Here is a 12,431-nt window from a genome sequence, read left to right on the forward strand (position 1 = left end):
TGGGCGGGGCTTGGGCCGATCGCATATGCGTTTCCCGGGAAACGCATGCGATTAATAACCCGATCGCCCCAAACTCCGCCCCCTGTGCGCTAGCGTCGCGTTATGAACGCGGCGCTAGCGGAACGCGTGAACACGCCCTCAGGGCGCGTTCACTCGTTGCGCTTTGTTTGCGTTTTCATTGCGTTTTAAAATGCATTACAACAGCTGAGGAGAGGTGATTTGCCTAATTACATTACTATTTACATTTGTTAACGCTATGTTAACGCATGCGTTAACAGTAATGTAATTAGGCAAATCACCTCATCTCAGCTGTTGTAATGCGTTTGAAAACGCAATGAAAACGCAACCAAAGCGCAACGTGTGAACGCGCCCTGAGGGTTTTTGGGCCATTTTTAATGGACTGCTTAAAAACGGCTCAAAAACGGGTTCAAAACGCCATGTGTGCCGCCGGCCTTAGGTACTACGCGTTTGAATCTATTTTTCTTCATTTCTGGTATTGTAAGCTGCTCTATTAACATTATCACAGATACTTAAAATTCCACAAATGTCTTCAGTACAAAACAATCTTAGTGAAGTTTGGACCTAAAAAATGACTCCAATTGTCTTTAATATGCAGTAAAGGAGCGTCCCGGCAGCACGGTCGTCTCTATGCTTCTGTGCTTTCCTCTCCTTGTGACAAGGTAATGTGCTCATCACCGCTCATTACAGACAAGTTATTTGCTTCCTTAAAATGCGCACTGCGCAGCGGGAACGCGCTTTATCAAGTTTTTGGATCATCAAGTTTTAAATTTTTTTTTTTTTGTGTGTGTTTCTTGAGGAATTGAGAGGGTTTGTCCGAGTATGCGAGAGGCTGCAGGAAGTTGTGGTGTCTCAGTCCTGATAAGCTGAGTAATTTGAGCCAGGAGGGGTGTGGGGAAAGGTATTGTGTGAAGTTTTTAAACAGGGCAAAGGGCTTCATGTGAGAACAGCAGAGCAGAGGGGAAGGTAAGGAGAGGCTGCTTCTTGGCTTATTGTCAGGATCACGTGTATTCGTGTATATGTTAGCATCTTATATTTACTGTAGATGTGTGTGTGGTACTATAGAATGTTAGTATTGTACTATATATGGAATGTTTACATATAGAATGTTGGTATTTAGTGTCTTGCTATATATAGAATGTTGGTATTTAGTGTCTTGCTATATATAGAATGTTGGTATTTAGTGTCTTGCTATATATAGAATGTTGGTATTTAGTGTCTTGCTATATATAGAATGTTGGTATTTAGTGTCTTGCTATATATAGAATGTTGGTATTTAGTGTCTTGCTATATATAGAATGTTGGTATTTAGTGTCTTGCTATATATAGACTGCTTGTAAAGAATGTTTGGTATTTAGTATATTTGTATATGGAATATTTATATGTATGTAGTACATTAAATACAAACTCTGGAAGTAGCAGAGTATTTCTATACTGTTACATATACCGTGAGTGGTTTTCGACCCTCAATATTATCCTAATGCACTGTATTGTCCCAGAACTTCTTCTGTTTAAATTTCAACAAGAAAGTTGTACGTACCTAGTTGTTTGCTATCGCTCCTTTTTGTAGGCCTGGACAGTTTGTGTGTGGGTTTTTTTTGTTTTATTTTGTTTAATTGCATTGGCCTCAACATCAAGTAGTGATTTTATTACCCCAGGCAGGTGTATATAGGATATCAGCTGTATACTGATGGATAGGTATTATAGATGTCCTTTTTGCCCCTCCCCCAGCACATGACTTTATGTGTACACCAAGAACATGTGTCCTCCCCTGCCGCTGTCTCTTCCCCTTTAATTATACTAACCACAGCACCAGCAGCTTCTGTAGAGCCGGCAACTTGCACATCTGTTTTATAAAGCAAGAACAGGAAAACTTCCTTTACACATCAATGCGCTGGATTCAGACTTTAAGTAGTGGCCAAACCTTGAACTAGTCGTCTGTAGCAATGAGGATCTACAATATATCCCCCCAAAGACGTACATTGAGGGGGAGCAGTTGCCCATGTCACCTATCTTCCCCCTACTAGAAGAGGCCGGTATTAGATACGTTATAGTTTGGGTGTGATACAGACTACCCCTGTATCCTCCATATCACTCTCTACTATACAGCATATGTGCCGGCAGTGGATTTTCTTCCCATGGATATGAGCATCACACACAATTTCATGTATTTAAAAAAAAAAAAAAAAAAACTTGTGACATTTTAGCTTTACGACACAAAAGAGGAAACAAAAACCTAAATGTAGAAAGCATAAAATAACTTTTTTTTTTTTTTTTTGGAACACTTAAAACAAATCCATTGAGAAAGACCACATATGAAGAAAAAGCCCACCAACGGCCAAATAACTAAATATACATAATAAGTAGATGACAGTAACCTGTATAGAAGGTCTGGTGCTCAGAACCAGTCAAGGTATTTTCTTACAAACAAGTTTTATACATTACCAAGAGGAATAACAGAGGACAAGGGACACACACACACACACAGGTATATACAGACCAAGGGTGGCCCCACCAAGTGTTTAGCCTTGCTTCGTCAGGGGTATTTTCGCCAAAATGTGTCTGCTGCACCTGTTTTGGTTTTTTTCCCTTTTTTTTTTTTTTTAAAGATAAAACAGATGACAAAATGGATGTCTTGGAGAATTGCAATTTTTTTTTTCCCAATCTCCTTAAAGAGCCGTAATTTTTTTGCACAAATAAACTCCAGTCCAGGGCAGACTCTAAGCAAGGGGATTGCTTAACAATTTGAGACTTTTATACGGCTTTTCAGACAAAAGTTAAAAAAAAAACAAAACACACACACACATTTCCAGCCTTAAGATAAATGTCGCCCACTGTCTTTTCACCTAGAGGATCAGCCATGCCCCTTGTTATGTATAGTGACTATATTGTTGACAACCTAAGTGTAAATGGGATAAAGTGTCTATTCCTGGGAGCTGTGAGTTATTTTGCACCACCCCCCCCCCCCTTTGCCTCTATTGTCTGATAACAATGGGGAGTCGGTGGGATGCAGTCACACAATGCAGCGGTATTATACACGTGTATTGTGGTTCGTCTGCGGCTTTGTTTGTTCCTGGAGTCTGTAGCATTTCAGATGCACAAGATGCAAAGTGCTGTGACTCTTGTTACATAAAAAGTAGTAGATGAGATATTTGGGGAGACTCCATAGATCCCAGTCATAGCAAGAAGCGGGAACCAATGCAAAATCTGCACCAGGTCCCACCACTACTCTGTACTCTGTTACTTATAGTATTGGACTCTCCATATTAGGATGAGGGCCTTTATGGGACACCAAAGGCTGCACCCTCTTAAGTTACCCCCCTGGTCATAGCGAGAGATGAGCGCACCCTATAGTTGACATCCGACTCGAACATATTGGCGGCCAAACAGCCAATCCAGCAAACTGATGCATTTTAGCAACTAGCCATGGCTGTAATTGCCCCCTTGGCAATGGCTGTCTAGCCGCAGCAATATGTCCGGATCAGGTGACTGAACCCGACCATCTCATTCGCTCATCTTTAGTCATAACCTCCATGTGTAAAAGTTAGCCAAACTTTTTTCTTTTTTTGTTAACGTTGGACAGCGTGTGAATGGCGTTGTCCTGTTTTACCTTTCTCTGTTCACTAGCTGCGTTCTTTTTTTTTCGCACCGCAAAGTCTGAAAAAACCGTTTCAAACCAGCCAAACGCATGTGTTTTCAGTGCGCTTTAAAATGCACCGTGTGAACGCGCCCTTAATGTATGGGAAGCTCCTCTCTGCTCTGATTGAATTAACCTGTGAATGCGGCCCAGCGAGTTGCAGTGAATTTTGCTAATGAAGTGTTGTCACTTTACACCCCCAGCCCCCACCTAGTTAAACATTTCCTAAATAGGTATTTGAGAAGGATTTGCTAAGACCCAGGCTTATAGTCACATGTTGCTGTTTGTAGAGCTGCCCGATAAGACGTCCCGCCCGGGGTCATGTGACCGGCTGTGATAACAGCAGGGCCGGGTGCACTGGAGTAACAATGTGATAATTCAGCAGAAAAATGTTATAATAATAACAATAAAGCTTTATTTATATAGTTCCATCATATTCTTTTATTGGGAATTTTTCACCCCCGATACTTGTCCTGGTTCCTTAGTTTCCCTCGTTATTATTTTGTATGTACATCATACATGTTCTGATCTATGTATTGTCCTGCCGGTTTTTCGGGTTTCATCCATACTTCTTGTTTTGTATAAAAATACCAGAATTTCAAAATGTAGATACAGCGGCTCACTTTCACAATTTTCTATAACTTTCTGACATCCCACCTCTGATGTTTTACACACAGATCCGTCATGGAGAAGCTTGTTGTCCTCCTGGCCCTCCTGCCATGTGTAACTATGAAGACCCTCTGGGATCCCCTGAAGGACGATCCTCCCTCTCTTCGCTTTGCTGTGATTGGTGACTGGGGTGGGCTGCCCCTTCCCCCTTATAACACCAAGCAAGAACTGATGGTTGCCGCCGAGCTCGCCAATACCGTCGCCAAGTGGGGAGCCGACTTCATTGTGTCTGTCGGGGACAACTTCTACTACGATGGTGTGAAGGACGTGAAAGATTACCGATTCCAGGTAAGGAAATGCAAACCTATTGAAAGATCTTACTGACACACTGTACCAAACTCTGAGCTGTGACGTTTGGCTCCAAATTTCATCTTCCGTATAACATTCCCAGAATTATGGTAAAGTTTCCAAGTGAGAATCCAACAATTGGGACTAGGATCTGCCTAGAGAATGGGGGTGTCCCAACCACGTGAGGCTACAGTGATTACCATGAATGTGTGGATCTCTCCAATCTCTTGTGGGGGGTGTCCTCACACTGCTGTGCACTGAGCTTTTTTCATTGAGCTTCTACACGGCCCCCCCCCCCACACACACACGTGACTGCTATAGTATTCAACCAGAAGCTTGCAACAACTTTCACCCAGAAGGAGGAGCTCATTGCAGAGAGCTAAGAGCTAGGCAGTGTGAGGACACAGCCCCTGTGCACAATCCTGGAATATTAATCCATATTCCACAGTCCTGCTGCTACTATCAACATACACAAAGGTCCTGATTACATATCTCTCTCCCGGGACAATATTAAATCTGTATAACCCTGTATGTTGTCTCTATCCATACAGAAAACATTTGAGAACGTGTTTGATGGAGAGTCTCTTCAAAACGTCCCCTGGTATGTTGTCGCCGGCAATCACGACCACAATGGAAACGTCAGCGCCCAGATCGCCTACACCAACGTGTCTTCTCGCTGGTAATCCCATCTGTGCATTCTTCACAACTATTGAGCATATTAGATTTTGTATCTTTTTTTTTTTATTTTTTTTATCACTTTTAAAAAATTGTGGGGCAGTAACTTTTATAATAGTTGGACTTTTGAGTTAGTATCAAAATGGTGTTCTGTCATTCAATGCCTTAAAGGGATTGAACTGGTTAATGGGAAAACTTGGGTGTCGTCTTCTAGGAACAGTGCCATTTATAGGTCATAAGTGGTATTACAGCCTGGCCCTATTAAACTCACAGGGGAACAAACCTATATTTCCTAATTCCGGACAACCCCCAGCGGAGTGATGCTGACACCCTTTTCGTTTTCCCTCCACGCAGGATATATCCAGATTTGTACTATGACCTTTCCTTCAAGATCCCAAGCACCAACGTGTCTGTGAGGCTTCTGATGCTTGACACCATCGTCCTGTGTGGGAACTCTGACGACCATGTAGGGGGGCAGCCATTGGGAGCGGCAAACCCGAAACTGGCAGAGGAACAATTAGATTGGCTGATAAAGAAGCTGGAGAGCTCTAAGGATGATTACCTGCTAGTGGCTGGGCATTACCCTGTGTGGTCCATAGCGGAGCACGGGCCTACAAGCTGCCTCCTCAAACACCTCGAGCCTCTGCTGAAGAAGTACAAAGTGACCGCTTATCTATGTGGCCACGATCATAATATGCAGGTAAGAGACATCACTACATGGTCCATACTGTCCTAATCACTGTACTACTATCTTCTCAGCTACTCCTGCTCTATAACACTCTACTCGTACATTGTCCATAGTGTCCTGTTTGCTCAGTCACTGCTGCTCTATAACATACCACCTGCAGATGGGACTATACTTTGAGGCTGATAACTTCCCTTTTGGACTCTCACCTGGTACATATGTCCTTAAAAGGTTATATGTGCTAAGCCCTCCTCATACACACCGGGTCTTTGCAGCATAATGCAGGAAACGCCTGGAAATCAGTTAAGGCTGTGTTCACACACTGTTTTTCAGATGCAGCTTTCAATGTCCAAACCAGGAGTGCAGTGGGGAAAAAAGGGGAGGAGCTTCTCAGTGATCTGTTCTCACCTATTATGATGCATACCTGCTTTTGACTATGAAAATTGCATCTGAGAAACTGAACGTATGACCGCACCTTAAATCCTGCTGGCAAAGCCAGAGCAACCTGGAGTCTGTGATTCTGTTTCTACCATATACTGCAAGCCCCAATCAGACACTCTAGGGCAGTGATTTTTCAACCTTTTTTGAGCCGCGGCACACTTTTTATACTTAGAAAATCCTGGGGCACACCACCAACCAAAATACCACAAAGTGACACTAAAACAGTCATGTTATACATATAGTTAATAATATAGATTCTAAATTTATTTTACTCACGCAGTGTGAAACCTGGGCCTGTTTCGATAAACACAAAAGGATTATCCTGGCAGGAATGGTGGAAAGACACGAAGCTCTTCCTCAACAGTTCTCAGTCTCTCCCTGTTTTTAGTATATGGTGCTGATTATTATGTGGCTCATATACTGCAAAATAAAGGGGTACAATGAGAAGTACTATGGCCATGAGGCTCATATACTCAGCATATGGGCTGGTACTTGTAGTACTCCAGCCTCATGACTATAGTATTTCTCATATGCAGTATACTGCTGGAGTACTACAAGTACCAGCTCATATGCTGAGTGTTCTGCCAACAGTTCATATACCCAGGCAAAAGCTCATATAGTCAGCATTATTGGCGGGCAAATGCGAGAGTCTCTCCGCTCTCAGGATGATGCGCCGGCCTCGGTGACGTCATTTTGTCGCGCGAGGTTCAAAGCCTGCGCATGTGTTATTGTACACGTCTCCTACATTGTAAGAAGCCGTGACTGTGCATCGCTGCACATTGCCAGGAAACAAAACACAGGGGCACCATAGTTTGGGGAACTTTCCCCGCGGCACACTGGTTGAAAATCACTGCTCAAGGGTGAAAGTAACCTAAGAGGTCGGCAAATACAGTAAAAAAACTAAAAATCGCCCCCTTTCCCTAGCAGTAGTATAAAAATAAAATCCTAAATCTGTCTATCTCCCCATCTCAAAGGTCCCGAACTGTTATTTCTGGGGGTGAACCCCGTAACGTTAAATGGCGCCCAGATGTATGATTCGCCACCTTTTTCACCATTTTGCAACAGAGGGGCACATGATGTATAATTTTGTTTTCCTTTATGACTTTTTAAAGTTGTCTGAAGTCAGGATACTTTAGCAGTGCTATGTATCTTCCTAAATTTGCAGTTTGATTTTTAGCTAAAAGGAGGTTAGTTACCGTATTTTTCAGACTATAAGGACGCACAAAAAATCCTTTGATTTTCTCAGAATCAAACGTGTGCCTTATACTCCAGTGCGCCTTATATATGAACCGTACTGCCTTTCACTGTGCACAGGTCTGCCACCTGCTGGTCATTCATCCCTATAATCAGGTGTGCTTTATAATCTGGTGCGCATTATATATGAACCTAGATGTTTTAGCAGGCATTTATTGATGGTGCATCTTACAGTCCGAAAAATACAGTAGTTAATGGGGCTCTATAGGAACCTGTCAGTAGCCGTATATGTGAAAATGAAGTGACGGGTTCCCTTTAAAGGGTTTAATACTTTCCTTGTCACTTTTTAGTGTCTAGTTCTAGTACATCACCAATATAACATGACTATCCTGCTTTTCCAGTACCTGCAGGATGACCGCGGCATCGGATATGTGCTGAGTGGAGCAGGAAACTTTATGGAGCACTCCCGGAGACACAAGGATGAGGTTCCTGAAGGCTACTTGCGTTTTTACCAAGGTGACCAGGAGACCATGGGGGCCTTTGCCTACGTGCGGATCACACCGACTGCAATGAACGTCACCTATATACAGTCAGGGGGCAAAAGTCTATTCCAGACCTCCCTGTACCCACGTAGTCTATAGGCTCCATCACCGGGCACACGTCTCCTCTGCTGATTTTTAGATTACGTGCCATCTGGAATGAAAACGTCACCATTGTGCCAGTTTTATGGTTTTAGTGTTGGTTTTAAGCTTTGTTTTTAGTTTGTTTCTCACTCTGTTGTAATGTTTACATGCTCCCCGTACACAACGCCTACGCCTGTGGTGGTGCCCAAACTGCTGTGGAACTACAACTCCCAGGCAATGGCTGACAGGGCCATGGTGGGAGTTGTAGTTCCACAACAGATGGAAGAGTCGCACATTTTCGACCACTAGGCTATCGGCGGCAGCAAGTTTGGAAAATGTAAAAAATTCTAAAATTTTGATTTAAATTGATACAAAGTTATTCTGTTTTGAAGATTTTTTTAAGTGTTTAGAAGACAAATCAGTGTTATTTATTGGATTTTAGATCACGGCTTTGGACAGTTCTGATTTGTATTAGGGACTGATGGTCCTGGACTTGGTGGGTGACAGGCGCACAATATCCCATTGGTCTCTGTTGATTTTATGTTGGTCAGTTCTAATGTTTTTGTTGCCAAAATTTTTGTTTCCCTCTTTGGGATAATGTTTACAAAATGTTAAAAAAAAATTTTTTCCAGTACAGAATAAAAACTGTTTAATGTACTTGTCTTATTATTCCTGCTATTATTCCAGCCTCTCCCTGGGTCCTCGCATATGATCATTTTCCATTTTATTAAAAATCTGCAACTTGCCATGAGAAACTGCTGCATGTTTGTATAGGGATATGCTCTTCCCTGTCAGGACAACATTCAATGGGGGCCCCCAACAACCTTAATCTAGCCCTGATGAAACCATAGGAATGAGGACCCTGCTTGCAGTCTATGAGGAGGTGACCAAGTGATCAGAATAATTTTTTTTTTAAAAATGCTGCTGCTTGAACCGGCCATCAGCCACCATCTAATACAGCGTGTAAGGACACTGAGTAGCCTGTAGATTGGATTTCTAGTGTTTGCGGGATAACCTGGATGGGAGAAGTGCACTGTGGAGGTTAGTGAAAAAAGAGTAGGGCCCCTTTCACACTTGCGTTTTTCACGCACATGTTCTCCGTGTGCTTGTGTCGTGCAGGACTAGCACTGCACTCCAACCTATTGTAATCGACAGGCTTTTTTGTGGATTTTTTTTTTTTAGACCTGCGTTTAGGTCCCAGCATACGCTACTTTTGCAAGTCACGCACGTGAAAAACGCACCATACAAGTCTATGGAGATGCATCAAAAACGCATTGCACTCTGAGACACACGCAAGTCCAATGCGATTTTTCACTGATCAATTGCCATAGAAAAGATGGAGCTCAGTCCTGAGTCCTTATCACCCGCGTATCTGCGTGTGAGACACTGAACAAACTCTGAAAATGTCTCTTTTTCACTGACCACTCCCTGTGAAAGAGACCTAAAGGTTTCATGTAGCTGGGGAATGTGATAGGCTTGCCTGAAGAGATGGGGGATTGAGAGCAAGGTGTAGGGCATTCCAGAAAATTGTTGCAGCCCAGGAGAAGTCCTGGAGAAGTGAGAGGTTCAAATGTAGGCCTCTATCACAGAGGCATTGTATATTTGGCCGCAAATTTATGTCCAGATATGTCTACGTGGTGCCCGGCGGCAGTAAGGTGACCACACACAGATGTGGCATCGTACTGTGCAAGGGGGAAAGATACAGCAAGTTTTTACCATGTTTACCGCCAGCAGCGCTCATCCCCTCCTCTCCAGCGTGCTACCATATGCACGCTACGGCTGGGTGACCATACGGCAGTGTACAAGTGGCCTTAGAGAAGAAAATATTTAATTGCTGGATGATAGAAGAGCATGGGTTGGGCGATAGAGATGAGGGAGGAGAGGTAGGTAGTTTGAACTGTATTCTGAAGGAGACAAGCAAGCAGTGCAGTGACTGGCACAGACAGTATGGACAGTATAGCAGAGCTGCACAATGGCTCATTGCATCTTACGGATGAGAGAAGAATTGGTGACAACTCTTATGCCACGCAGGGCGACAACAACTTTTTTTGGTGCTTGATGTACAGAAATGTCCTTCACTGAACTTTTTTCCTTGGTGGATGACGGGAAAGTGAAGTGAGCTGTAAGTAAAAGGCCTGTGATGTGCAGTAACATAAAGTCGTAGAACATATAAACTTCATTGCCGTTTCTACATCTGTTTGTCTGCAATAAAAAAAAAAAACCCAAGTTGAATACGGGTCTGGCAAACACTACACAATCTGAAAACGTTCGAATAATAAGAGTCTAGACTGAGAAACTCCAACCAGCAGTGCTCATCCCCTGCTCCTTTCCACAGGACCAATGTATAACCACTGTACTACGGGCATACATCATGTGAATCTAGCCTAACACATAAGAGCCTGTTAGATTTTTATCTAGGGCTTAACCGCCCTTACCGGACTGTCAAATTAACCCTTTCATGGTTGTCCTGGTACCAGGGACTTGAACATAAACCCAAGACACACTCACAGTCTCTTAGTGTATGTAAAGATCTTCTCTATCGTTGAATCTCTCAAATGCATAATATCACAGACAGAAAAAAAATGAGCATTGGTGGGCGTGACAAGGAGATGGAATACTGCAATGCTATTGGCCATAATGAATTCACCGACACATTCTGTGAAAATTAACAGGCCTTGTTCACAAACGTGTTTATACTACCGATTGTACAGAGAAGGTCTCCAGTAGCTTCTTGATAACCAAAACAAATAATAAGAAAACAGAGGCCGAAGGACAGTAAAAATGCCAAGGATAATGTGAAAGGCAAACAACAAGTAAAGTAAGAAAAATAGCTGAATTAAAACATTTAACTCTATAGCTGCTGAGTGGGCAATATACCCCCCCCCCCCCCCTGTGATGGCATCTGTTTAGTTCTCTTGCCCAAGATGGCCGCCATAGAGGAATATATCACCAACAAGCCCCTCAGGCTCATTTGCATACAGTCCTTCAGCAAACTGGGGCTGGTTGGCCCCAGAGCTTTTGAATCTCTGCCCCAAATTTGACATTTTTCCCCAGTTTAGGGAAGAGACCAGGGTGTCTGAAGGCAGCAGTCAAGGAAACCTAAAAATCTACATTAACCCTTTTATATAATAAAAGTTTAAGGTCCTGCCTGGCAGGGCGATTGCTCATGGACATATAGGCATCACATGACCCTCCATCTGCGACCATTATATGGACAGGAATCTCTGGCTGATGAGGTAACAGACAGGAGGCTTCACTTTACATATCAAGAAATCAGAGCAGAACTATCAATAGATGGATATTGGTAAATTACCTCATATCCTGCCCCCTCCCTCTCCCATTACAAAAAAACATAAGGTAAAGTGGAACACTTTAAAAGGAACCTACCACCACATATCTACCTATAAAGGTAGATCGGGTGGTAGGTACATCTATAGAATGTGAGGATAAAGCTTTTAAGGGCTAATGCTCACATCCCCTGTGTCTTTTGCCAACTTTTATTACTGAAATATGTAAATTTTCTTAAGAGGCTCCTCCACGCCCTAGTAGTCTCTCTGTCCTCCGACCAAAAATCCGAGAATCCTGCCGTCTGCGCAGTGGCTCCGGACCTGCTGTTCTGCGCGCCGAAGATTTTTGGTCGGAGGACAGAGAGACTACTGGTGCGTGGAGGAGCCTCTTAAAAATTTTTTTTACATATTTCAGTAATAAAAGTTGGCAAAAGACACAGGGGATGTGAGGATTGGCCCTTAAAAGCTTTATCCTCACATTCTATAGATGTACCTACCACCCGATCTAACTTTATAGGTAGATATGTGGTGGTAGGTTCCCTCTAACCCATGTGCGGCCACCATAACATAGCTATGGAGTCTGCTGCCCTTCAGGCCGCGGACACACGTTGCGTCATTCCAATGTAACCGCAGCACGTGATCACGTGTCACTTTGCAATGTGTAAACAACGCAGAAAACGCAGGACTTGTGGCTGACAACAGAAATTAGCAGCGTTCCCCTATAGCTCAGCCTCACGTTCTAGGCCTCCTTAGCAACCAATCACGTGTAGCAACAACGCACAGAGTTGACGCAATCAACAGTAAGTTGTTTTTTTCTTTTCACTCTCTCCACCAATCACGTTTCGAATCCTCTCTCGATGAATGACGAGTCTCTGCAGCCAATAAGACACTCCCTGTTAAGTCATCCAATCAGA

General features: G+C 43.2%; 1 protein-coding gene and 1 long non-coding RNA gene across 4 annotated transcripts in view; one reads left to right on the forward strand and one right to left on the reverse strand.

The window, feature by feature from the left end:
* ACP5 (acid phosphatase 5, tartrate resistant) overlaps positions 1-8,887 on the forward strand; it is a 56,486-nt gene extending 47,599 nt beyond the window's left edge. For 2 of the 3 annotated variants that reach the window (XM_072149599.1, XM_072149602.1), the window contains exons 2-5: positions 4,333-4,612; positions 5,164-5,291; positions 5,642-5,987; positions 8,009-8,887. In XM_072149599.1, coding sequence (XP_072005700.1) covers positions 4,333-4,612; positions 5,164-5,291; positions 5,642-5,987; positions 8,009-8,248 — 994 coding nt within the window. In that variant the 3' untranslated portion in view covers positions 8,249-8,887. Of the gene's footprint in view, positions 1-828; positions 985-4,332; positions 4,613-5,163; positions 5,292-5,641; positions 5,988-8,008 lie in introns of those variants that run through there. The other variant, XM_072149601.1, reaches the window with a different exon arrangement.
* A 1,227-nt stretch (positions 8,888-10,114) lies between these two features.
* Positions 10,115-12,385, reverse strand: LOC140128149 (uncharacterized). The gene is made up of 2 exons (XR_011855119.1): positions 12,254-12,385; positions 10,115-10,432 (listed from the first exon to the last, which is right to left on the reverse strand). It is a non-coding gene; the product is annotated as an uncharacterized lncRNA (long non-coding RNA).
* Between the last annotated feature and the right edge of the window lie 46 nt (positions 12,386-12,431).

Source organism: Engystomops pustulosus, chromosome 4 (assembly GCF_040894005.1).
Source record: "Engystomops pustulosus chromosome 4, aEngPut4.maternal, whole genome shotgun sequence".
NCBI lineage: Eukaryota > Metazoa > Chordata > Amphibia > Anura > Leptodactylidae > Engystomops > Engystomops pustulosus.